The sequence below is a fragment of the Passer domesticus genome, chromosome 8 (assembly GCF_036417665.1).
Source record: "Passer domesticus isolate bPasDom1 chromosome 8, bPasDom1.hap1, whole genome shotgun sequence".
Classification (NCBI taxonomy): Eukaryota; Metazoa; Chordata; class Aves; order Passeriformes; family Passeridae; genus Passer; species Passer domesticus.
The window spans coordinates 38,310,605-38,337,321 of NC_087481.1; the positions used below are offsets into that span (position 1 = coordinate 38,310,605).

The 26,717-nt window shown below is 44.2% G+C and overlaps 2 protein-coding genes and 1 long non-coding RNA gene across 5 annotated transcripts in view; 1 reads left to right on the forward strand and 2 right to left on the reverse strand.

The window, feature by feature from the left end:
- Positions 1–22,599, forward strand: part of LOC135306478 (uncharacterized) — a 30,355-nt gene extending 7,756 nt beyond the window's left edge. Inside the window, exons 3-4 of one of the 3 annotated variants that reach the window (XR_010367289.1) lie at positions 11,761–18,872; positions 21,897–22,599. This is a non-coding gene — a long non-coding RNA (uncharacterized LOC135306478). The remainder of the gene's footprint in view (positions 1–11,760; positions 18,873–21,896) is intronic. The other 2 variants (XR_010367291.1, XR_010367288.1) reach the window with 2 other exon arrangements.
- On the reverse strand, positions 910–19,310 carry LOC135306474 (neurotrypsin-like). Its single transcript, XM_064430528.1, has 16 exons — positions 19,248–19,310; positions 18,074–18,262; positions 15,987–16,032; positions 14,535–14,771; positions 13,137–13,260; positions 12,250–12,425; positions 11,777–11,924; positions 10,738–10,916; positions 10,201–10,342; positions 8,983–9,185; positions 7,859–8,000; positions 7,409–7,614; positions 6,773–6,851; positions 6,417–6,539; positions 5,626–5,906; positions 910–4,098 (listed from the first exon to the last, which is right to left on the reverse strand). Exons 1-16 carry the CDS (start codon positions 19,293–19,295, stop codon positions 3,788–3,790), a joined length of 2,634 nt encoding a protein of 877 aa, XP_064286598.1. The 5' UTR covers positions 19,296–19,310; the 3' UTR covers positions 910–3,787.
- On the reverse strand, positions 22,253–24,904 carry CHCHD1 (coiled-coil-helix-coiled-coil-helix domain containing 1). Its single transcript, XM_064430530.1, has 3 exons — positions 24,692–24,904; positions 24,174–24,292; positions 22,253–23,059 (listed from the first exon to the last, which is right to left on the reverse strand). The coding sequence occupies exons 1-3, from the start codon at positions 24,831–24,833 to the stop codon at positions 22,949–22,951; spliced, it is 372 nt and encodes a 123-aa protein (XP_064286600.1). The 5' UTR covers positions 24,834–24,904; the 3' UTR covers positions 22,253–22,948.
- Between the last annotated feature and the right edge of the window lie 1,813 nt (positions 24,905–26,717).

Here is a 26,717-nt window from a genome sequence, read left to right on the forward strand (position 1 = left end):
AACCTCACCGGGTTTTCATCCCCTTGAAGCAAGGCTGCCACCAAGACCACACTAGCAAGTTTAAAACTAGCTCCAGCATACAGACACAGCACTGAAATCACTTACAGAATTGCCTGCTATAGAAAACTGTACTCAAATAATCAGCAGGGGATACAGCCTCCCCTGGCAAAGTGCATTCAGTTGTTTACCAAAGTTTAAAGATCCATCAGAAAGAGAAGACAGAGAGACAGTCAGCATGTTATGAGACACCTTGACAGTTTGGATTGAAGAGAGACAGAGAAGCCACAGCCTTAGAAAAGGAATTATCTCTAGAAAAATGTATAACAGAGAATATAAAGCCAGGCCCCTTATTTCCTCTCGTGGCTGAGAACACAAGGACAGATGGTACTTAATGAAAACAAAAGGCAATTAATTCCGGAACCATAAAAAGAAATTATGTGCTATGGAGAATAAAATTATAATGGTTTTCATTGCCAGAAAATACTAGGATTGAAAGCTTAGTTAGATTAAAATAAAAAAATTTAAACATTTATATGGAAGATAAGCTGGTTACATTAAATAGGTTTTAAAAGTTAGGAATAGAAAATCTTACACTTTAGGGAAAAAAAAAAGAATGACAAAAGAATAGTGCACAGTGTTTGTACAGCACCTAGAGGATCAAGTATTTGTACTTCCATTTTTAATGATAATATTATAATAATATTACTTGCATTGCTATTATAATAAGATAATAGTAATGCAAGTAATTAATTTAAATGGGTCAAGAACAAAATTCCCCAGAAAGAAAGGTTGTTAAAACTTGTTCAGCACAACTCACACATACTATCCTTTGAAACATCTGCTGCTGTCCAACATTACAAAATACAGTCCTAGGGTGACTGCGTGCTGTTCATCCAACCAGGCAAGCCTCAGTGGCAAAGCACATGAGTTTGGTTTGGGCCACAGTCCCAGGTTAAACAGTGAAGAGCAACAGCTGTGTCCTGAAACAGGCCTGGTCAATGTAGGAGAGTACTGACAGGCTCACCTACAGCACCAGCAAGGTATAAAAGCAGGCAAAAGAGATTGGATACTTCCTTCCCTCCTCCTGGCTCATGCAGGACTCAAAGGGTGTAATTACAAGGATTCTCACAGCTTTCATAGTGACAAGATCTAGGAGAAAGAAATATTTAAAACTAGAACATGGGAATTTCAGAAGACAATGCCAGGCCCACATCTCACTTGTGTTACATGGTAATTTATGCCAACTCCTGAATGGCCACTTGCTAAGTAAGGTTAGGGAAATAACCTCACAGTGTCATCCTTTGGGTGTTTCTATCCCTGTTGGGGTTATGGGTATAAACTGAAAGATCAAATCAGCTTAAACTAGAGCTGTGGCAGCATTCAAGGCACAGAAACTCCATTTGAGCTGCTGTAGTATGCTGGCTTAGGGGAAGCTGAAGGTAAAAGTCAAATCCCTCCATTTTTCCCAGACAGGTACTGCTCCTGCCAGTACAGAACTTGGCATTTAATCCCCCACAAGATGAGAGGTCTGTGACATAATTTCCCTCAGTCCTCTTGGCATTTTAATGCCTGGGAGATAAGGAGCAGTCTGCAGCTTGCATTTTAGAGACTCTTCCAGGAGCCATAGGACAACTTGGCCATTGGAGCCAAGCACAGTGGTGCCAAGGGAACAAGTCTGGCATTTTAAACAGGGTTATCAGCACAAAGCTCTGCTGAAGACATTCAGCACCTCGAGAAGAGGCACAAACAGATCAGATTTGTCTCAAAGGCCAGTTTGCAGGGTTCCTGACATTGCATGTTTTAAAAATTCTAACAATTCGCCATTAAAATAAAGTTTGCAAGCAGGATTTTAGAAAAGTGCATTGCAACACTGGTAATCCAACTATCCTATAATACCTGGATAGGGTAAATGAAACTATAGAGTTTAGCCTTCACACACAAAAATCAGCCACCTAGTCAGGTCAGCACCTCTACATTAAGCTAATTTATAGAAGACAAATTAAAGCTTTAGGCAATCAGTACTTCTTGAATCCAAGGCAATTTCTAGGATTCTGTCACCACTTGCCCTGTAATTTGACATTGCTAATCCAGAGACTGTGCTCTGCCTTCTGTTCTTGCATTGGTAATATCTAGATACTGAACACCTCAATGCCCTGAGTGCAAACCTTTCAGACAGCAGGTCAGTGCCTGACCCAGTTACTGCTTACCCAAAACATGCACATCTGGCACAAGTTCCACGTGTCCCATTCTGTATTAATCCTCCACATTTAAGCCCTTGGTTATACATCAAAGCTTTTTACTCCTCCTCCTGCACAGACCTGTCTCCTCTCTGCTTTATCTGTACACAGTGAGAAGATGCTGCACTGCACAGTTATTAAGGCACTTAGCCCTTCTGTCTACTTATATTTTTTTACTACTCAAGAATAATATATTAAGTTTAAAAAGTGCTTAAGGCATAAGAAGGAATTCTGTTCATTTGTTTGGATTGAAACAGAAGGAAGAAATTGTAATATTCAGTAACTCCTGCTTTCTCTCAGCATTGTATCTGTTCAGGCTGAGAACTACAGCTTGATAATAGTGCTTGCATACCCTCGAGTTAATCCAGTTTACTCCCACTGAGAGCAATGGAAAGAGAAAGAGTGCAAAGAAGAGAAAAAAGGAAGCATGCCCAGAGGTCTCAAGAATAGGACACACTTCACCAAAGTGGGATGCTTAGCAGCACACTTACTGTTTTTCACAAGGAGTGTGTAATTTGCTTGAGGTGTATCTATACGCCAGGAGTAATTCCATGTTTCATGGAAAACTGTGAACACAGAAATACTAAAGACTAGCAGCACAAACAAAGGGCAGCTATTAACTATGATGAATAAGAGACCAGTAGGAAGTCCCCACAGTGCTGTTAAATCATGATTCAATGTTTGAGATTAACATTGCATTTGGATTTAAGAAAAATGACATGTCTATTCAGCCACTTTTAAGTTCTTCATAGTAATCATGAGGGCAAGAAAGCTACTGCCTCTCACACCAACTGATGCTAGAAGATGCTATTTAGGGGAAGTAAAAAAAAGCCCAACCACACACACAAACTACTATAGCAAAAAAGCAGCAATAAAACCACAGCATCTGGCAGCTGGAAATGCGACAAAGGATTACAGCAGGAGGAACAAGCATCTCTTAGTCTAGGCAGACACTTGAAAAGGATCCTCTGGGAGCAGACCTACTATTCAGAAGAGAAAAGGTTCCCCCTAGAGACATATCAGGGAAGCTAAAAAACCCAGCTGTTGGTCTGTTCCTCAACTCAGGTCAAATCTTCTGATTCCTGGAACTGAAGAGAGCTGTTATGAAAAAAAATCTGAAGATTTCCACTATGCCAGCACCTAGTGCCATCTTCCAAGCATCTCACCTCTCCTTGTAGCATGTTTCAACTGTCCAAACATACAACCATGAATAGATTTGCAGCAGTAGGTATCTCTCTACTTCTACCATTTCTGTGTGCCAGGGCAAAGGAATAAGTGTGATTGCATTAAAGGATTCAGATATTTAGAGCAACATATACTGATCATTGTTACCACTGTGCACCTGCTTTCTCTGCTTACAGATTACAGACTAAAGTGAAACCAAAGACTTGAAAGAATCAGTCATAACTGTTTTCCTTCCAATTCTACATTAAAATCTCTTGCCAATGTCCAATGTCAAAATCTCCATCAGTCACAGACCAGAAGCCACAGCCTTCTGCTGCTGCAGGGCAAAAGGACCACGTGCTGAAATTCCAAGGGCTCAGTCATTTTCATTTCAGCTTGGTCACTTTCTTGATCCAGGGTACGAATTTGCTGACCTTTGTGTACACACCGGGCGAATCCTTCCGACCACAGCCATACCCCCAGGAAGTGATGCCCAAAATGATCCAGCGTCCATTTGATCTCTGACACATGAGTGGCCCTCCACTGTCACCCTGACAGCTGTCCACCCGTTTATCTTCAGAGAGGTTCCCAGCACAAATCATGCGGTTGGTGAACTTCTGCCCGTAACGAGCCTCACAGTCTTCCCGTGGGAGTAGGGGCACCACCCCCTGCAGCAGGGTTCTGGAATAGGACTTCCCTGGAATAAAACAGACCAGCCAGACTGATTCACATACAGGCAACAGTAGTGACCTGGTGCAACAGTGCAACCAGACACCTACACATTTCTTGTCAAGTCTGCAGCACAGAAATAGGCTGAGCTCAGCATCTCTGAAACCACAAGAACTTCAGAAAACAGTGAGGCCAAGCCAGACCACAAAAAAAGAGCTCTAAGATCAAAGATGTGGGGAAGAGGGTTGTAGAAAAAGGTTAGATCAAAGGATGAGTCTTACTCCTGAGTCTGTCAACAAGTAACTTGAACCTTGTTCAATTTATCTCACCTCTCCAAATCTCAATTTCCTCCTCAGAAAAGCAAGGACAGTGTTTTCTCAAGAAAATAAATGTAGTAGTATATGTTAAGTTCTCAATCCTCAGAGAAGTTTCAGAGGCATTCAAATATTATTCAAAGGGAATTCCCTTCATCTTTGGCCAGACTTGAGTTTATTTGATCCCATCTCTTTATTAGCCCAGGGTTGCTCAGAACATAAGGCTAATATGCTATATTAGAGTATGACCTCTCTGTGCCCAAGGTTTATGTAAGTTCACAAGGTAGTAGGTAACTGCTCCTCATTGAGAAAGCAGCGTTTGGTGCGTGGGAAGGATTCTAGCCACTAAGCTCCAGTACAACTTAAGGTAGTTACATGGCTAAGTTGCTCCTTGATCCACCCCAAACATCCTGAAGTGACACGTGCAACTGGCACAACTGGACTCCAAAGGCAGATATGTACTTGCAGTTAAAAGCTGCGGTAATAGCTGGGGAAACAGCTGAGGAGGATGGGCAAGTCCAGAATCAGCAGATGAGCTCCTGGGGCTTTTGGCAAGAAACCTTTCTAAACGTATGGCTTTTCTCCAGTCATAGCAGCCCCAGAAAGGCCTCCATGCTCCCTTTTATCTAGGAAGCTTCACTTCACATATGCTCAAAGGGGACAGGTCCAGGCTGTCTTGAACCCAGGGCAGAAACCAGACTCAGAGTCCATCTGTCCTTGCAGAAATACACATGGAGATTAAGCAAGGTAGACCAAGAGAGATTTATCACTGAGAGCTCCTTCTGTCTCTAAGCTCTCACTTCACTTTGACAGTACCATGAAGAAGACAGGCCATGGAAACATGGAGGCCTCTCACAGGCTTGGTATAGCAGCTCTGCACAGGCTGCTCCCTTAGGGGTCTGCTGTGGGCAAACACATGTGTAGAAATAGGAAGAAAGAGAGGACTGTGGCCAGATGGCAGCATTGGTCTCTCCCACAGCTTCAGAGGGATGCTATGGAAACCAAAGCTTTCACCAATTTTGAGCAGACTCAATAAGACTCAAAATCAGATGAAAATGCACACAAATGAGCACAAAACCCAGCTCATCTTCCTATTCTTCCTATTCCTTAGCACCATGTACTGGCACAGACAATGGGAGCAGTGAGAACATAGCCTTGAATTGACATAAATTAATTGCCCACATAGGCTTCTGAAGGCAAACTTCCTCACCTCTCTTGCCTCTCAAAGCCCCACCACTCACCTGTGTCTCCCCAGCCAGAGATGATGCAGGCTTGCCTGTTGATGTCAGACCTCTCTCTCCTGTCAGGCAGGCAGACGGGCAGAACGTGGTGATTGAAGGAGAGACAGTGCCCTTCTCTGCCCCGCATCCGGACCAGGGCTATGTCATTATCATTGCTGCCAGCCCAGTAGTTCCTGTGGAGGACAATCCGCTCCACAGGCAGCTCCCTCTCAAACTCATCCTTCACACCTGTGTGGTAATCGCCCACGCGCAGGAGGTAGCGCCGCACATCAACACCAAACCTGGAGAAAATCAGACTCAAGATCTCAATACTCCTGCTAAAGGAAAGCAGACTTACACAAGTCTCAGTTGCTATGAGACTGAACCACCTCCTCACACCACAGTGGTAAAACAATTCCAGCTGCAGGACTGTGGGACCTCTTTAGCAGATTTGGTGTCCCAAATCACTGTCTACCAGGCACAGAGCTTTTGTTCCGATAAAAATTATTAATATAGTTGCAACAGGCTTGTGAACCAACCTGTTCACAATTCCTTAAAGCACTTAAAATGTCAAAATGCTGTTTCCCTTTACGCTGTAAAGCCTCAGAGTTAAGAGGCCAGATGTAAGCAGTGAGGGAAAAAGCAAGTCTGTACTGAGTTGTCTCCATAAGTACCCCAAGATCACACATCACAACCTGAAGATCTTTAGAAACTTTGCTCGTGTAGTTCCACTGGGCTAGGAGGATAAATTTGTATGAGGTTATCTTGTCCATCATTGAGTATTCCTTGGGGCTCCCCACTCCCAAACACACCTTTTGAAGCAGTGGGCTGCAGTCACCACCCAGCAGCTGCTGATCAGCGTTGCTCCGCACAGCAGACGAGTATCTCGACGAAAACCCTTCAGCCGCAGTGAGGCCTGCCATGGCCAACTGCCTCTGAAGAACAAATGGGAATAAGTGGTCTCACACACCTGGGAGCCATTTTCCTCTTTTCCCATCCACTGTCTCATCTGAGCTCAGCTGGCTTGCATTCTTCCCTAGATACTGGTTTAAACCAAGTTCAAAAATCACCAGTGAAAATGCATTAATGTAGTCAGCATCTGCCAGGCTATTTCCAGAGCCTGAAGGAAAGCTGGAACCAGTCTGACTCAGCAATTACAAAGTAGTACCTCAGAGACTTGTTTCCACCTATGATCCTTTTCTTGCGACGATGAAGCAGGCGCATCCCACACACACCAGACTCTGGACCTGCATGGCAAAGTTAGAGCCGCTGGGTAGAGACCTTCACCTTAAGTATCAGCATTGCTGTCACAGAGCCAAATGCCATTCAGCTTCTCTGAGGGTATTAATCCTCAAGGTAATTGACTGTGTTGTGCTGTGCCTATGGAATTCATAGAACATTTGATCCCCCAGGTTTCCTTAATTTCACTGGAGGTGATTACCTGAAGTCTCTGTAGTCTCACGCCAAGAGCGGGACCTATACTTATACTTCCTCAGTACTCTAAACCCCAAAGGTTGCTTATGGGTGCTGTTCTAAGGAAGTATATGGTGACTTGGCTGTGGGGAAATTCTGCAGTCTCAAAGGCCTGACATGGGTGGAGCTCCTCAGACTAATTTGGAACACACTGTGCTTCTAAGAAGATACATTGAAAACAAGAAAAACATAGGAGCTGCAGGACAGGACATGCTTATTTTGTAGGTGAAGTTTCAGCCGAAGACAAGAATGACAGGGAAAAACCACAAAAGCATGCAGAAATTCTAAACCAGAGCTCCAGATTCCTGCATAGAAGAAATAGGAATGTCACCTGTTCTCCTGATATCTTGGATCTTTTCTTCCACATAGTCACAGATCACCCCAGCATCCTCACTGTGCCAGCAGCTGTGAATCCTGGTGTCAGGTGTGGCACATTGCCCCAGGGTGTGCTCTATGCCACTGCATTCTATGTTGTCCAGATGGATGGGCCCATGGCCTTCACCAAAATAAGCCATTGCCCTGGCTTTTGCTGTACCACTGCAATTAGAGAGAAGGTGGCTAATCTGCAGTGAGCAGGAGCCAAGTGAACCTGAGGCACCAGTGCATTTTAAGTGGAATAATATTTATGCGTCACTCCACACACAGACAGTAGTAGAATGAGAAGAGCAACCTACTCCCTCAAGCATATCTGGCTGTTCCAAAACTAAGCCCCCAGAAACAAGTCCAGAAGTGCTCCTGAGAGCTGTTTCTGCCTGGAAGATGCCTGTAGCACAGTTCTTACCTAAATCCCAGTTGCCTGCAAACCACTGCAGCATCTCTGTCTGTCCAGTCATCGTCACAGACACTGCCCCACTGCCCGTTCAGCAATACCTCAACCCGGCCCTCCTTGCTGCTCTCTCCATCCACCAGCCGCACGGGAGGCCCTGAAGGACAAAACACATGGGCTGCTGCAATCCAAATAACCAGAGGGGTCAGGTGTCCAGAACTTGGGTTCTATGGAAAATTATTAATCCCAGATATCAGTAAGCTTAAAACAAAAAGAAAAAAAAAAGGGGGGGGTGAAGAAAAAAAAAAGAAAGAAGTGTGTCTATATGAAGACATGTTACCTCTGTGCTGAATCAGAAGACTATATACATACTAATTTATTTAATACATACTGGAAATCATAAGTGGATCATACTCTGAAAGCTGAGTAAAGAGGAGAACAAGAACAGAAAGAAAGTTATTAACTCCTAAGCCAAGAGTTCGACAAGCTTAAACATGCCTGGGAAAAAAAATCCATTGAATTGTAAAACTACTACATGATTCTAAGCAAGAGAAGGGTTCTACATCCAGGAAAAACAAAAATGTTGGATGCCAACTATTTCACTAACAAATGTCTGACAAACTGGAAAAGTCTCCTGTAGTAAGGAAAGGGGAGAGCATGAGGCATTATATAAATAAAGAAATTATACTAACTTGAAATACTTTCACAATTTGAATTAGAATTTTGCCATCCACACAAAGGAGTGCAAACAGCAACCCCTTGCATCTGAAATCTTCCTGTCTTGGCAAGATGTGGCACTAATGTAACCACACCCAAGTTTCCTAAAAGGTCTAGTTGAAGGGTTCCCTTGAGCAATGGCACACAAAGGCAGCCACTGTCCCTCAGACCCTGAGGTTTGTTTCAGAGACTGCCAATAAAACTCTCTCCAGTTTCCATTTATATGCTGGTCTGATAGTAGGTCTGGTGGAGCCACAGATTTGTGGTTCTGCCCCAACTCAGCCAGGGCTCATTCCTCCTCAAAAAGCAGACCTCTTGTTGAAACAGCACAGGGAAAACTCCCACATCTGCCAGAGCTTCCAAGGGAATAGACCAGAAGGTGAAACTTTCCCACTGTTCAGGGCAAGAGCAAGGTGAGTTACCCAGGCTGCCATCCATGACTGTGTTGCTTTCTGGGGAACAGCGGACTCCCAGATCCTCAGCATGGGAGCAGTCATGCTGCCCCCAGTTGCTGTGGGGACAGTCCAGGAGAGACAGCTCTGTCCCCACACATGCCACATCATCCAGTAAGATGAAGCCTTGGCCAGCAGCATAGTCTCCTTCAGAGGCCAGAGCAGCAGGACCACTAGAGGAAGGAAACAGAAAATAACATTGAAACTCTAAGTGCCACAGAAGGACCAAAGCTCAGATCCAAAGAGAAACTCCCCCACTTAACTATGGTACTGGTGGCCTCCTGACCTAAACCACTCAGTGGACACAGAGTGTGACAACCAAGCACCCTCACATCCCGCCAGCTTCGGTTTTCAGAGGGGCCTCTCAGACCAGTCCATTTTCTCGTGTTTGGTCAAAGGCACGGTCAAAAGCACAGAGGGCCAGCAGAGGCTGCTTTGCAGTTATAGCAGGTACATCAGTTTGAGGAGGGGCTGGCAGGAGGCATCAAAAATGTTGACATTTAAGTAATTCTACTTCTTTTTATAGGAAACAGCTACCTGGAATTGAACTGCAGAAAGCTGCAAACTTTGAGGCTCTAAAAGATAATATGTAGCTGAACTCAAAGGAAATAATTTATTACAGTCTTTCTTTCATCTATAAAGTTGAAATTTTAAAAGACCCTAATCATGTTAAAAAAATCCACATAACCCCATTTTACTAGCTCAAAGCCAAGAGTATCCTGATTTTAAATCTTTCCCAAACTCCTACCTGAAGGGATGACAGCTCAGCAATGGGCTGAAAATCCCTATTACTACTCTTTTTTGCCCTAATGGTCTTTGTTCAGCTATTGAGGGTGATACATTTGGAGCAGATAGGTGATATCCTTTTACTGACAGAGCAGAAGTGACAGAGCAAATTTAAGGAGCATTAAAAAAGATTCTCGGACTTTGCTGAGGGGTTCATAAGGACAGTATTAAGCCTGTTATCTGCTTTCAAAACAGGCTGAGGCAAGAAATTATAGATTTATTTTTGCTCTTTGGAAAGGATGTGGATACCTATTAATCTTTCTTTCATAAGTTGTATAATGGTAATAAGCCTTCTAACAAAGACAGCGTTGAAGGATTAAGATCCAGCCTATCCCAGTGAAGGGTGATGGAATCTAATCCTTGAAATTAGGAAGCACAGACACTGCACACTCTCAGTCCTACCTGAAGCCCAGCTGCCTGCAGACCACTTGGGCGCCGAGGTCTGTCCAGCCATCGTCGCACACCGTGCCCCAGTCTCCATTGTAGTAAACTTCCACCCTGCCTTCGCTGGGGCTGCGGCCGCCAGCCAGCCGCACAGTGCCCTCTGCAGGGGGTGGGAGAAAGAAGGGGCAGCCCTCAGCAGGGGAGAAAAGAAACAGCCTGTGCACCACGGCTAGGTCTCTGTACCCCCCACGAGTGAAAGAAACAAAAGAGACAGATGTCTGTGGGTACTCAAAATACAAACATCGCTTCCAAACACACCCATCTGTCAGGGGAGGATTCATTTCAGCCTTTCCACACTACCTGAGCAAAACCGTAGGAACACCACCAAGTCTGCCTCTGATCCATTCCCTAACTCTCTGCCTCCACATCCAGCAGCCCTTATGGGAGCCATATATGGAAGCTGTGCAGGATCCTGAACCAGGGGCTTACCTGCTGAGCAAGCTGAGTAATGTGGAGGTGAGACCGACTGCATCTGACAGAGCTGTACATCTGTACCTGTGAAAGGGTCACAGGAGACCCCAGCATCTTCAATGTGGTCACAGTTTTGCTGTCCCCAGTCACTCTTCTTGCACTGATCAAGGGAGAGTTCATTCCCTGAGCACTGCACTTCATCCAGCAGAATTGGGCCAGATCCCTGCCCATAGTGAGCCCATGACAAGGCTTTTGGGGTCCCACTGTAAAACATTACAGACATGTATGCTCAGTAAGGAAGGCCACAGTCTTGTGTGCTCAGATTCTGCCTTGCACAGGGACTCTCCTATGCTGAGTCATTATGTTCCCATAGATCATCTGTATTTTTGACACAGTGGAGTTGCCAACTGTTAATTGAAATACATTATTGGAAAGTTTGTAATGAGCCCTTCCAGCAAATAACAAAAATGTTACTACAACACAAACAGTTCAGACTTCTGCAGACAATGACGTACCATCAGTCTCAGTTACAATCTCATAACAGGCAAAACTCCTAAAGATTGAGGGATATCAGATTTGAACAATCTATTTTAAATAATCCTGTACTGATGTGATTTTCAAGAATGCTCAGTATACAACAGCTCCCATGTTAAGCATTGAATGGTACACAGAAGAATGAGGTGGTTTCTCTTGCTTTCCTGTCTGAAGAGGATAAGGGCAGCCAGTGAAACTAGATGTGTTTAAACTTAACCAAGTAAGCAGCTGCAGTTCACATATGGAAATCACCATTACAAGTTGTCATTGAGGCCAACAAGGTTTGTATCGGGATGTATGCAAAAATGATGAACAGGGGTAAACACAAACAATCCTGAGTCAGGAATGTACCTTTTTTCTTTTCTTTTCTTTTTTTTTTACACAGCACAAACCCATAAAATTGAGAAGAGTGGGGTACAAAATCCCTTCATAGGATGATCAATCCAGAATTCTGTTTCCCAGGGTTTCTGTATATCTCCTATAGGAAGGGCTGTGAAGGGCAGTAAAGGGACAATGAAGGGACATGCTCTCATGTTCTTCATTCTGCCTACTTCTATTACTACTCCATGACAGACAGCAAGGAAATTACCTGAGTCCCAGCTGTCTACAGACTACTTCAGCATCCCGGTCGTCCCACTGATCATCACAGATGGTTCCCCACTTGCCATCATGGTAAACCTCCACTCGCCCTTCAAAGCTCTCCTTCCCCCCAACTATACGAAGTGGGGCACCTACACCTGTGCTTCAAGAAAGGGAAAGAGAGCACAACAGAACAAGACAGAGACAAAGCACATCCAGCAGTTTAGGGTGTAGAACCATTCTCTAACTAGAGGAGCTCTTGTGATGCTCTCTTGTAACATCCTCCCTTCTAGACCCCCACAAAAACCCATGACTGCAGCCCCCAGAGTGGGGTACTGCTGGTCCAGAGCTGTCTCCTTAATTGGCTGCTGTAGTGACCAGGAGTTTTCTGCCTGCAGACAAAAACCTGGCTTGATAAAAAGGGGATGTGGTCATAAGCATCAGCCGTCTTTGGGAGATTGAGATCTTTCCCTGGAGATTTACCTTCTGGAGGAACACAAGTTACCACAGCACTCCCCTGGTTACAAGGTCCTGACAGAGCTTCCTGATAGCCACACTGCAGCAGGGCTTCCTCATCTCCATGGCAGTTTGCTGACTGCAGGTGCAGGGGAACAGGCCATGGTCCAGAATGACTCTTCTTCCCAGCTGTGCCGATCTCACTGGTACAGAGGATGCAACAGAGCAATGAAATGCCACAGCATGGCTTGATTTACAAGTTCCCTCCACTGTTGTGACTCTCCAGTCCAGTTGTGGCATTTCACATCCTGGTGTGCCCAGTTAATTGAAGTGCATAAAGGAGTGCCCATTTACAATCTAATGGGAGAGCACAAGCAAGCACACAGCACTTCCTAATCCTTTTATGTGCCCACCTACAGCAGAGGAGTTGGTGTAGTCAGAAATGGCACTCTTGTTTGAAAGCAATGAACAAACCCATCAATAGACTCAAACACCAAACTATCTGAATCACCTTCCCTCTCTGTGGACCTTATCTCCTTGCTGTTTGGAAGTTTGAATGTCCAAATCCCAGATACCCAAAGAGAGTTCATACTCCTAAAATTTCTGTTAGAGCACTAAAGTAACTCCAGCTGATGATCATAAAAAGGGAATGTGATCTCACGTCTCACTTTTCACAGCCTGGAGCATGAAGCAAAAACTATTGCTTGAAAAAATTCTTGCAAATGCTGATTGGGTTGGGGATAGCCACAGAAAGAAAACAGTACAAAAGGACCCTGGTAAGTGGGAAATCACACCACAAAACAAACTCCTTTCTGCCAGCAAACACACTGTGCCAGAGGGACTGTAACCACAGAGGCTGCTCTTTCAAAAGTCACATGAGTATGTACCTCTGACAACCAGACTGAGGTTCCCACCTGAGACCTAGTTGCCTGCAGACAACACTGGCATCCCAGTCAGTCCAGTGGTCAGCACAGATGGTACCCCAGAGTCCATTGAAGTACAGCTCCACACTACTGTCTTCAGCCAGCCGCACAGCACCTTCCAAAGGAGAAAAAAAAACAACCAAAAACCAGCTGCTATCTGCTGATAGAAGGTTCAGACCAGCAAGTCTTGGACTTTGCATGTAGCTGAGCTGAACTGCACTTGGCTTCTTTCATCCCTGTTTTACCTGTGCTGGCACTAAAGTGATGTGCATGAAAGAGTGTGGGATGTGCACCTTCCCAGTTCCAGCAATGGCTGCTTGGGAGGATGGTTGTTATTACGGTCTTTTCAAATCCATGGTAACACCAGCAGGAAATTTGGCTTCTTCAAAAGCTTTTGGATCCTCCTTCTGTGGAATGGGGATGATTTTACATGCTGTCTTCAAAGGGTGTGTATAAATCTATCTAATTACTTCTGAAACTCCACTGATCTATTTCCATCAACCGCTTCACCTGCATGACTCTGTTGCTACAGTGAGATGTTCAGTAACAACAGATGAATCCTCTTTAAATTCTCTAAGAAAAGGAAGTGCCAGTGTAAATACCCTTTCAATTCCCACCCCACTAAAATTTTTACCACTGTTTAGAAAGCACATCTCCTCACTCAGTTATTTACTTGCAGAAGGACACACCTGTCTGCAGCACCTCAATGCAGGCACACAGCACCACTACACTTATATTCTTCCCTTTAATGAAGCCATCTTTGAAAGCACATCCACTAGCAAGGGAAAAGACTATAAATTCATTTATTAAACTGATGTTTCAACTGTTCTGCAAAATGCAGGAAAAGTAAGGAAGGTCAGAAAACAGGACATTTTCAAGAATGCTGCACAGCAGCCAATCCATTGAGATTGCTCAGCTCCTTGCTTGCCTCAAAGTAAACAGTAGTCCTTCTGTCAGCACGGAGGAAATTTAACACAAGCCTATGACCTGCCTTGCCACAGAAGATTTTATATTAAAGAAGTTTATATTTGAAGTGCTACAGTTACATGAGGAATGCTCTGATGTGGACCCTAAAGGAGCAGAAGTGGGTTGGTTTCTACATAACTGAAACTGTTTCCAAAGTGGCATAAGTTAGCAGTAGAAAAAAAGAAGTCTGCTTGTATGAGAATAAAACATCTATACAAGGCATTACAGCTACAGCAGCTTAAATCCACCCCCTACTATATACAGACGTTCTTCTCCCACACAGGCTAGCCTCTAGTATTAATTATTTCAACAATTTGGAACAGTCTTTGTACAGTGCTTTTTTCACAGGGTGTTCCACCTGCCACTTGCAAGTCTGTGCAGCACACACGGCTGGCTTGAGCCCTGAGGCAGCACAGCCCTTACCTTGGTTACAGTCACAGTTGGCCCAGCCGATGGCCCCTGACACAAGCCTGTAGAAGCACCAGGGCGTCGTTCCCCCGTCTGGGTTCCTGCAGAAGTTGTGGTCCCCCAGGCCGCGGTCTGGGTACTGCTGAACGTAATCAGGGAACTCTGCCCAGCTGAGACACTGTGCCCCGGCCTCGGTGACCGCCAGCGAGCCGTTGTAGTACCCGAGAGGGCCCACAGCACACACGCTGGGCGCTGGGCACAGGAAGGGAGGGTTAGCATCACCTAAGGCACCACACCAAAGCTCAGACAACATGGGACACAACATGGTTATGAGAAATACCCCTGGTGTCTGCAGTCTCAGCTGCTGCTTGCTTGATTCAAACTCTATCGCTCTTCAAGGTGCTACTCAAAGAATATTCATAATACTCACTGTCTAAACCACAAATTGATCTGAACCAATGAACTGACTAGACAGACCTTTGAAGAGTGTTAACTTAGGGCCCAAATGTGACAATTTGAACTGGTTCCCATTACTGTACATGCAATACATGTACTCACTTTGGAGCAGAACTGTACAAAGCAGGAAGGTGGGAAATGACACTATATTTCATTGCATGTATGTTCCCTAATACACATGAGCAGATCACTGACTTATCTGAGCTTGGCTAATATATTGGAAGAGAAAGGGAATTTATTTTGTGGGAAGTGCAGGTACCAATGTTTCAGTGCCCATGTAAAATATCCAGTGTAGAAATACCCAATAATTAATTTATTATGGTCCTTAACAAAGGAGAAAACTCTCCATTCATGGCACTGAAATAACGAAGTGGGAAAAAAACACCCAGGTTTTGTGGACTTTATAGAGTCCATAACATGGGAAGGGTAGACTGAGAAAGAGACTTTTACAGCTCTATTCACTAAGTAAACAGAAAGAAGCCAACACTTTCAGAAAACCCTTCTGCACCTGGGGCAAAGAGCAAGGGTACAAAGTAATTTTGCATCATGGCATTTGCCTTCTAGCCACAGTCAGGCCCAGAGGGGGTAAGTGACAGCTGAAGGTCAAATGCAAGGCACAAAAATGAGAAGAAGTTGGAAGTCAATGCCTGGCAAACAAATCATATGTGTGGCATCAATTGGGACCCTCAGAGAGGGTGTCTGAGAATTCAGTAGTTATTAGAGCAGAGAAAAGGTAAGCATGCAAAAAAGAACAAGGCAAAGAAAGAGATTAAATGAAAAGAACATGTGGGAGGAGCAGGGAGCTGCAAGAGCATTCAACATGAAGGAACAGATGTAGTCTGGCAATGTTGGTGGAGATAAACAGGCATTGGGACAAGAGAAAAGATTGAAGAAGTGATGAAGAGAAAGGAAGAAGGCCAGGTAGCAGTGGTTTATCGTGCCTATGGTCTCAGATCACCACTGGAGGAAAGAGCCTGCCCAATGACTGAATTAATAATTTCTTGTTCTTACCTGCACTCTGCAAGTGGTTTTGGTTGGGCTTGGATCCCAGGAAAGCCTGGGAAAAGAAACAGCAAAAGCAGAGATGATTATCCAATGAAATAAACATGGGCATGTCCTAAAAGCAGCTCAGCTTCAGGCAAACACACCCCAGTAACCAGTCTCTCCCCTGGTCTCCCCATTGCTCCTCTTCAAATACAATCATAGCTCGGTCCACTTGCAACAAAATTAATAGCTGCTGGCCTGCAGAGATTTACCCTTGATCTAAGCACTGCATTACTGGGCTCTGCTTGATTTTTTATCAACAGAGTTGGAAGTCTGAGTGATATGCCTATGTAAAGGAAATCTAGAGGAAAATCATTATTATCAGTAAGAAAAATAATAACTACTCATTCTCTCACTGTTTATAGGGCAAGTCATCTACAGCTATAGTAGCAGATATTTATCTACTTGAGTGACAGGATGATGCCCTGAGAATACCTGTTAAAATGGTAATAAACATCCATGTATAAAGTGGGAAACATCCAAGGAAGAAAATCCAAGCCTTTTGAGGATTTTGTTTTTAATACTTGAAAATATGATATGGCCTATGGTGTTATTATCGAAATGGGGTTAAAAAGCCAAGACCAAAAAATATGAAACAAAGTCCTCAGAATTCTAGCATCCTGTCTGGCCCCAAAACTGCATTTCCTCTTACAGACAGGTCTTTTTGTGGTTGTAATGGGACTGTAGGCTGACAGATAGAGATCTGCACTCAACATCGCTACATGATGGGCAAGCAAGTATAAGACCTTCACAGACTCAGAGTGAAAAGAAGAAACTGTACATGCTTCTGCTAGCTCCTTGTAGTTTAATTTGTTTCAAAACATTCTAAATGAACATTTCTAATACTTTAATATGAAGAAAGAGTTGTAATTCACAGAGCAGAGATGTGCAGCTAAAGGATACTAGCTATTGGTAATGGTTGTGGTTTTCTTCAAAATGCAGTAATTTTGCCTCTCTCAGTTTCACCTCTTCCTGGAAAATAGGAACAGTTAAATTTGGAATTAAACCAAATCCACTTCTGGAATTAGCAGAGGTAATTCCCACAGAAGCCTGACAAGAACAACACCTATTCATGTCAGATATAATTTTCAAATCAAGCTTGTGAATGTGATCCAGAAGGTGCTGACAACCATGGCCAACCTCCAGCATCACTTCCCAGAAGTCAGAATGGATACTGCATATGGAAGACGAACTCCTGACACAGTTCAGTAGTAGCAGATCAGATCTCAGGTTCATATGTGCAAGAGATACACAGAAAAACCCTTTTCAGGCAAAAAATTCATCTATCTGCATGTATCAGGCTGTTGCAAGCCCACATAAGGGTTTCTGGACCAACTACACTGAAGGACTTACCTGAGGATCTGAAAGCTATTTGCAGAGAGTAGAAAGTGAGCTAAGCTGCACTTTTGTGACTGCACCACAATCCAGGTCCCTCAGTCCCTAGCTTTTAGTGCACACCTGCAGACACATGTAAGCCTGCCAGTGATACAAGGATGGGTCAGACTAATAACAGGATATATATGAGAGACTGAACCTGCTCTTCTTGGACCATAAACAAAAGTACTTCGGTCCAAGTAATTAACTTCCCTTCTAATGAAAAATTAGTTTCTGTCAGTTTCTGTAGCAGCTTCCAAAATACCCCAACGCTGACCATCGCCACCAATTAAATTCAGTGCAAACAGCCTATGCTGCAGGCATTGTCCCAGGTCTGTGCAGCTATAAATCATCTGTCCACAAGCAAGACAGACAATCAGCAAAGAACAGAAATAAAGGATCTTTCCTGCCAAGGTCACCGCAGTGCCTGAGAAACACTGGAAACCCAAGCCAAAGCATCTGCAAGCCCTTGTGTATTCTGCTTTCCTGGTTTATTTCTTTTTCTGAAGTTACATGCACAATGAAACAAATCTCTCCCCAAGCCCCCAGTCCTTCCCAGAGACCACAGCTGCCTAAATGCTCTAAGAAACATATTTAAGTAATAACAAGATCCACTTACAGTGAGGATATTAAAAGAGCCATGTGACTTACAAGCAGATAGAAAACCAACCTTTTCTTACCTCCACACATCTGAGACAGGATAGCAGACTTGAGAGCTCTACCAGGAGCCCGAGTATTTTGGAGATTTCCATCCCTCGTACAAAGTGAGCAGAAGGTTCTTCAAGCATCACATTCTCGTTCAGCTGCCAGGCTCTGCTTTCCCCCGCTAGCCGCTCCGCACCGGGGGGAGCGGGCTGCCTTTTCCATTTCTGCGCAGGGAAAGGGATGTGAGGAAAGGGATCAAAGTTCCCCGCAGCATCTTAGAATTTCACTTTCCCGTTCCTCTCCCCATCTCTTCCCATTAATTCTTCTCTTCAGAAAGGGGAAGAAGAGAGGAGAGAAATAAGGGAACAGAACGTGTCCCCGAATTTCGCTAGCACACTGGAAGACGGGCGGAGGCGAGCACAAGCGGTGGGGCACAGCCCTCAGCCCTCTCCTCACGCCGCTGTCCCCTCCTCTCCACAGCCTGCCGTGCTCCAGGTACGCGCTGCTCGCAGCGCCAGCCTCCGCCTCCCCGCCCCTTGTGCCCGGCGGCGGGGCCAGCGCCCGCTCCGCTCCTCTCCTCTCCTGCAAGGCTCCTTCCCCAGCTGCCTTTCCCCCTCTTCCCAAGGCACAGAGGCTGCAGCACGGCAAGGAGCTGGGGCTGCGTCCTATTGCAAAGCCCCCAGCAACAACTGGGAAAGGCAACGGCGTGTGCGCGTACATTTGCCAGAGATTAGACTTCTTGGAAGGAATCTGGACTTTATCCCCCCCACCGCTGCCTCCTCGATTAGCAGCTTGCAGCTTCCCGAGGTCAGCTCTCCTCAGATTTGAACCCAGGTAAATGGGACCCAGCAAACTCTGCATTAAGCAGCTTCCAGATCTCCCCCGGAAAATCCACAGGTGGCACAGCCCTCTCCAGGGTGCTCCCAATTTTCAGCCCTGTGTCTTGCCATCATGGGTATTACCACCACAGAACTTTGCCATCAAGCGTCTCCTTGACCTTGGGCTATATTTTTTCTCAATTGGCTAGGATGCTTTCCAGAGGGTTAATCATTATTGTATTACCATGAACAATCCCATCCCATGGGGGTTTTTAGTGTTTTCAACTTGCTGGTCCTTCATAGGAATTAGGTTTCAAGGCTACAAGTTGTAAATACTGCTAAATCTAAGAAGGCAATTTGTTAATTTGAAGCTGTTCAGTCTTGGAAATACTTTTTTACACATTCCTTGTGCTGCTTCTCTGCTCAGTCTAATGGGCATTTCTTATATTCTGATTTTGGAGCAATGAACTCGTGGTGTTCTACAGCATGAAACATGAAGGTCACCTTTAGAAATGAGCTCACTTCTGGCCAAGTCTGCTGAGTAGCACTTCCAAAGACACCTTCAGCATAAAAACAAGGAACAGGCTGCTAAAAATCTACTGACTTGACAAAAAGCCTCTTTTCTTTCTTCCTTCACTTTTGCCCATTACTCACTTCAAGTGACACTTTTGTGTTGCCTCATCCTCAGTCACTCATCAAAGGCAAGGAAATTTCTCTCCATGCTGGATCTTTTACAGGAGTCACTAAGTGGTAAAAAGAAGCTGTTTCTGGAGTGGATTTGGCCAAGAATTACACTCAGTTAATTAGGAGCAAATCTCCTCTATCCTCATAGTCAGGGAGGCAGACGATCAGGGCAGCAGGGGATGGAAATAGCTTAGATACTACATCCCACTAAACTCTCAGGCAGCAGTAGCACAAAGGAGCAGAACAAAATAAAAATATGGGACTGTGTTAGAACCACTTCCTCCACTGAACACACAAGGAAAGGACATACTGGAAACAAGAACAGAAATTCTATTAGCATTCAGAGAAACTAGCTCCTTACTAGAGGCTGTTGATGCTCATTCACAGCTCCATCCCATGAGAGTCTCCCTGTTCAGGCCTCTGACACACAGGGTTTAACACCTCTAGCAGAAGCCTGCACTGGATTTCTCTCATGCTACCTTCTAAGTTGCTTCCCTGTCAAGGCAAAGTCTTCCTTAAAAAAGTGATTTAATAGATAAAGTAATTTTAAAGGAAACACAGACCAGTACACCAAAAGCAACAGAAGTCCAAGCCTGTATTCGCTTTCTGGAAGAATAATGAACTGGGAAGATACAGTGGGTTTTGCAGTTGTCTCCTCTCTGGCAGGTACTGTTTTGGAACCATTTCCTTCTTACCAAGAGTCCCCTAGTTTTTCTCACACACGTAATGACATTCCTTGAGAGAGATGGATCTCAGATTCTCAAAAGCCTCTCATGACTACTCTCCAAGGTGGAGAGGAAGACCTAAAAGGGAATTATACCAATATAACTATAGCAGTTTAGATCAGTAATGTATCTACAGATAAGGTAAAACATTCTGAACTTTCTTGTATAGGGAAATTTGAAGTAGCTGTAAATATCTAAATCTACTGTTTAACAGTAGTCCTTCTCACCCCATATATGCATAGTTCTATTACAGGAAGTCTATGATTCCTCACAGAGTCTGTCTTGATTTTGCCAATTTTTCTGTACTGACCCTTCTGAACAAGAAATGCCATCTTGTAAAATGTCCCTGGCTCTCTGGAATTCAACCTATTTCTCCTGAACTGGCAGGACAACTCTTCATCAGGACCAGCTGAAATATTAATGCCACCTCCACAATGAAAGCCTAAAAGGAGTAGTTAACAGCAATCATAGCCAGAGCTGGTATAATGGTCAAGCTATAAGGTACAGGAATAAGATCAAGGAATTCCAGCAGATCTGCTTAAATCCTGTAAATCCGACTTAGGAGGGTAGAACAGCTAGTCAGCTTTTGTTTAATTCTTTCCTCACCACGCAATCACATACAGGTCTCTGCAGCAACGTTCTTAACCAGTGTGTTCCACACCAGAACATTTTTCCTTATTGCCCAGCAACAGCATCATGAGGTGGTACAAACCCCAAGTCAGAAAGAACAGCGTTGTTCCCTGTGGGTACACACATGAACTATTAATGGAGTGATCCTCAATAGGAGCATGTCACAGAATGCATTTAAACACTAATACAAGCTTAATGGTGAGAGGCAGAAAATGGCCAGCAGCTGAAATTGCCAAGGACAATCAGTAACTGGAGGGTTTTTGGTTACAACAAAAGCAAAAGAATTGCTCAAGTATTTTTAAAGGGAGCACTGCAAAACCTGGGTGCACCTCAAAAGCATTGCTTCCTTCCTCTCAAATAAAATGATTGGAAAACCTTAGCTTAGTAATTTCAAGCTTACAGTAGACATATAAAAGGTTAGACAAAACCCCAAACAACTGAATTTGTGAAGCTCACCATGAAGCAGTGCAATGCAAAAACAGCTGTTCAGATTAGAGGGAGCTGTGCAAAATTTCAAAAGTAAAAATAGAAAAAGGTATTAAGTGTCTCTGTTACAGCCTCTTATGTAAGACTGCTCCTCACAGACACTAGAATTTGGTACATTCAGCACAGGTGCTATCTTAAGACATGCATAACACTTTTATTCCAAGTTTTAATATGAAGAAAAATCACCATCAACAGAGGTGAATCAGTTCCTCACTCCCAATCTAGTTTATATCCTCCAGAAACGAAGGAACAGCAAGTAGCATTATTTTTAACAATGTCTTCTGGACAGAAAACGCACAATTCCACAGAACCAAAGTGCTTTCCTGAACTCAGATGTGGATATTGTGTTCTTGCTGACCCCAAGTCCTCTAAAAGACCCAATTATGTCATAATACCAACAAAAGAATAAGCTACCCTGGATTATCCACTAATGAGCCACTGTAATTAACCGCTAAGAGAATGTTGCTTCAGTAACTTGAAAGCCTGCACCTGACTAAAATTTTTGTGATGAACAGGTATCAGCCTGGGACTCCAGAGGACTCAGCTCCAGCAAACTCCACAGCCACCCATGGGTAACCACACAGTACGTGAGTGCCTGACTCTCCTCTTATTCTGCTTCTACACACCCAAAAGAATTACTGATATAAATGGTTCTAACATCAGTTCTCCAAGACACTGCATTTTTCAACCCAATCAGGTACTGTTCCCAAGAACCTGCCTGCAGTTTTGTGGCACTGCAGTGGAAACCACCCCTCTCTCCCCACAATCAAAACTAGAAATGAATTAAATTATTTCAATTATCAATCCATGCTTTAACTTTCTCTCCCCCTTTTAGTTTGTTTTTTTTTTTTAACCAAAAAACAATGAAACATTTTGTTGTAGATTGAGTTGCCCAAGTCAAACACCAGTCTTGCTTTATTACAGTACAGACAAAATAATCAAACTTATGTGGCACCATACTTGTCCCACCTGCAAATCACAAGCTAAATCACAAGCTTCCATGTTAAAGTTATATTTGATACTTACCAATGTATTATGCATGAACAAGGTATTTTGCTGGAGATTTTTTGTAAATTTTACAGCCTTTTTTTTACAGCAGTGGAAATTTAAAAAATTTCAAGAGGCACCAGATTGTGAATACACTCATGTAAGAGTATGAACCATCATACCATCAATTACTACTATCATTACTAATTTTAGCTTGGCTCAGTGTTTGAGCCCAAACACTTTTTGACAGCAGCTCCAGAGCTGGGCAAGAAGCTTGCACGTGGAGAAGTCATGCCCTGTTAGGAAATGCATTTACATGAATGCCTAGAAGGTTTTATTTAACAGGACCTGGGTAGGCAAGCTGGACAACACACCGCAGAAATCCTAACACTGCAAGACCCAAGAGTCTCGTGAACAGAATCAGCTGATACTCAAGATGGGTGGTTTTTGCCCTGGAATCAAAAGCAGGGTCAAGATCCACGCACTACTTGAATCAAAAAATCACTTAACTCGACTTTCCTTTTTTTTGACCAAGACCCCAACGTTAATTGCTTGTCCACAGTCTCTTTCATAAGGTACATTATACGTAACGTGTGATCTGAGGAAACCTCTTCAGGAGCTTGTTCACTTTGCTTGAAGGCAAATTTCCCTTGGATGACAAGGTGTCCTCATTTTGATTCTTGCGCTCTTTCTGAAAGAGAAAAAAACTCAAAATATTTACCGCTGCTTATTTGCAGAGTTGATGCTCATTCCCAGAGACTATTACTAATTGTACAGGGATGTTTCTTTTAGAAAGATGCTATTTCTTTAAGGAACACTTACCATAGCTCTTGGCTCAATAATCACAAGCTGATGACCTTTAAATGACACCAATTAATGACTAGCATCTTGTGAAGATTATATCCTTCCATATTCTTAGTTAACAATGACATAAACTTCTGGTAACAACCCCAATTTTTTCTTTTTACTTTCTGTTATTTTTTGTCTTTGTTTGATTCTTTGTCATCTACCAAATAAACTGTGGATAATTTTTTACTTATGCTGTCAAACAGCAACAATAAATAACTATTTAAATGACAACACTGTTACTGAAAAAAATGGAAACCTGAAACCAGTTTAAGGACAAGTTTAGTACATATACTTACCTTTAGTCTATTTTGAAAATTATTTTATTTCAAGCTTATCATATAGTATTATTATAATATGTTAATAAATAATATCAGAAACCTCTAATTTTCAAGCAATATGAAATTTATTCTTCAAAAATGTCTGGCCCTCAAAGTCAGAAACAGGTTGGAAAAGACCTCCAAGATTGAGTCCAACCTTTGACCAATGGCCACCTTGCCAATTAGACCATGGCACTGACACGTCCAGTCATTTACTGAATGCCACCAGGGATGGTGACCACCACCTGCCAGGCCAGCCTGTTCCAATGCTTCTGTGCCCTTTTAGTGAAAAAGTTCTTCCTGATGTCCAGCCTGAACCTCTCCTGGCACAGCTCAAGGCTATGTTCTCTTGTCACATTACCAGCTACCTGGGACAAGAGGCTGACCCCCACATGGTAATTGTAAAGAGCAATAAGGTCTCCCTTGAGCCTCTTTTCCAGACTAAACAACCCCAGCTATGTCAGCCCCTCCGTGTAGGAGCCTCTAGATTCTTCACCAGTTTCATTGCTCTTAGTTGCTCAAATGGGTCACAATCAAATTCTTCAGAGAACATTACTCTTACTCGCACACAAAAAATGACTGGAGGCTTCCTCCTTCCCTACTACTAGCCTTTAAGAACATAAAAGAGGCCTTAATTACTTCTGCCTTTGCCACGCAGTCATAGAACATCCTGATCTCCTCGGCACAGGGCGCGTCGTTGAAGTCATTCTGTTTCCAGCAGGCCATCATTACTGACATCTCCGTAATGCACGTTGCCTCTAGAAGGGAAAGACACAAGCAGGAATCTCAGGTGTTTGGGATTTCATGCAAACAGCCTCCACAGTGCATAAAGCTCCAAAGAAATTGGGGAAATGCCTAACTGAAAATCCCAGCTTTGCTTTGGGCAGAGAAGTTGCTGCTAACAGAAAGCAAATCGCTGCAGCCATCCAGCATCTGACTGAATTTTTAAGGTAAAGGCAATGCTACGATGCAGCGTGTCTGACTCACATACGACCCAAACTCAGGGTTGCAGAGTGAGGAAGCGATCCTTCCCACAGAAGGAATTCCATGGCCCAGCCCGGCGCTCCCCTCTCGCCCTGCGGAGCACAAGGCGCCGCCGAGCTCTGCCGGCAGCGCGGCCCCTCCCGGGCCACCGCTCCCCGCCGCCGGCAGCTCACCTGTCGACTGCTCCCGGCGGTTCGCCACCTTGTCGGCCAGCGCCAGTGTCCGGGGCGGGCGGAGCGCCGGGGGCCGCTTCTTGTTCCGCCACTGCCCCGACACCCAGCGCGTCACCCAGGCCGGGTACGCGGGCGCCGCCATGTCCGCGCGGGGCCTGAGGCGCAGCCGCCTGCCCGCCCCTGCCGCCCGCCGGGCCAAGGACGGGCCGCGGCACCGAGCAACGCCCCTCAGCTTCCGCGCGGCCCGGCAGCTCCTTCCGCCGCAAAAACAGCAAAGGAAGGAGCTAACGCTCCTCATGATTGTCTCGAGTAATTCAGATGGGATTAAAGGAATCGCAGAATGGGCGAGGCTCGAAAGGATCACAGTGGGTCATCTGTGCTCAAGCAGGGTCCCAGAGCACATTGCAGGATTGCATCCAGACGCTCATGGAGTATCTCCAACGAGGGAGGCTCCAGAGCCTCTCTGGGCTGTTCCAGTGCTCGGTCACCTGCACACTAAAGCTATTATTCGTGTTCAGGTGGAATTTCCTGTGCATCAGTTTCTGCCCATTGCCTCTTGTCCTGTTGCGCAGCACCACAGAGAAGAGCCTGGATCCCTCCATCCCTTTGATGCTCTCCCCTCAGATACTACAGACACGGATGAGGTCCCTCTCACTTGTGTCTTCTCCAGTTCTTCTGCAGCTGTATGGAAACTCTTGGTGCTTTAAACTCTCATCACTTAGCCCTTCATTTCCATACATTACTGCTGGATCTCCCCTGTTCCTACTGTTCCTTCCAAGAAGATACTGAAACTGCTGCTTCCAAAATAGTAGCATTGTTCCCACAGCTTCAGTGGTGGAAAAACCTCTCATTCCCAGAAGTTTCTTCCCTAGGTCCTGGAATCTGGCAGGTTCAGGAGTGCTTATGTCCCCAGCCGAAAAAGGCAGGCAGTACAGAAGGCACAGAAGCATTCGAAGGGCTGGGATACAAACAGGTCTCTGCACAGCAGGAGGGACAAGGTAGATGCACAAAACTGAGGAGTTAGACACTGAACACTGGGAACACAAAGCACTCAGATCCTTGTCATGGAGCAGTTCCTGAATATGGCATTTTACCACTGTATCAGGAACAGCTGGAGTCCTCTGACCATATTCAGAAGACTAAATAAAAAATGCTTTTCTTTGCAATTTTTTTCCCCACAGGAGACTGATTTGGATTAAGAAATATTCAACCTCCTATATATAAAACCCAAAGCACACCCCTTTGCCTAGTCAAGAAGTTAGAGACTTCAGAAATTCTGTTAACTTGAGCTAAACATCACCAAACCTATACTACACTATTCTCAATATGGTTACTAGAATTTACTGCATCTGCTGGCAATAAATCCTGGTATATCCAATTATATAATCATTTTTGTGTTACTTTTAAAATATTATATACTTAGAGTCCAAATTAAAGAGTATGAGAAGACATGTTTAAGTAAACAAAATATATTATTTTCAGTTCTCTTCTGGTAGTGCATTTTCATCTCTTAAGGTCCAAATTTAAACACTTTTTGGAAATTCTGAAATATTTTGGTAAGCAGGATGTTTCTCTATTCCCATTTTTTTTCTGAAAAAACAGGAAACAAGCTTTGAGCTTGACTACCAGTAGAGAAGGAAGAAAACAGGCTGACACCTTCAAATTAGGCCAGAGGGCTTGCACTGTACAACTCTGAACAACAGAGACTTTGAAATTCCCAGACAGGGACATGAAATACATTTCAGTATTCCCATTCATGTGAGGTTCAGCTATTCTTGGTTTTGCCTCTTCTAGCTACCCTTCCTACCCTACTGCTAGCTACCCACCTTTCCCTGCTGCATTTGCCCCCTGCAATGTCTAACTAGATGGGCAAGAAACAGTAACAAGGAAAGACAAATGTACTGGGATATAAAAGCTGAACTGCACTCCCTGTAAATCAGCCTCCCTTTTCCCAAATTATATTAGTTAATGGTGGCAGCACCTTCAGGTCCTTTCACCTTCAAAAGCTGATCTCTCATTTAAGTAA

Bases quoted from the DNA above. Each gene is read 5' to 3' on its own strand.
- LOC135306474 (XM_064430528.1), bottom strand. From the start codon at position 19,295: ATGCCCATTAGACTGAGCAGAGAAGCAGCACAAGGAATGTGTAAAAAA. The intron at 12,426-13,136 runs GTGGGAACCTCA...CCTCTGTACCAG, and splicing joins TGCAGGCAACTAGGTCTCAG to TGAGATCGGCACAGCTGGGA. The intron at 10,917-11,776 runs GTAATTTCCTTG...AATGTTTTACAG, and splicing joins TGTAGACAGCTGGGACTCAG to TGGGACCCCAAAAGCCTTGT.
- CHCHD1 (XM_064430530.1), bottom strand. From the start codon at position 24,833: ATGGCGGCGCCCGCGTACCCGGCCTGGGTGACGCGCTGGGTGTCGGGG. The intron at 24,293-24,691 runs GTGAGCTGCCGG...TTTCCCTTCTAG, and splicing joins CCGCCGGGAGCAGTCGACAG to AGGCAACGTGCATTACGGAG. The intron at 23,060-24,173 runs GTAATTAAGGCC...TTTCTCTTTCAG, and splicing joins ACTGCGTGGCAAAGGCAGAA to AAAGAGCGCAAGAATCAAAA.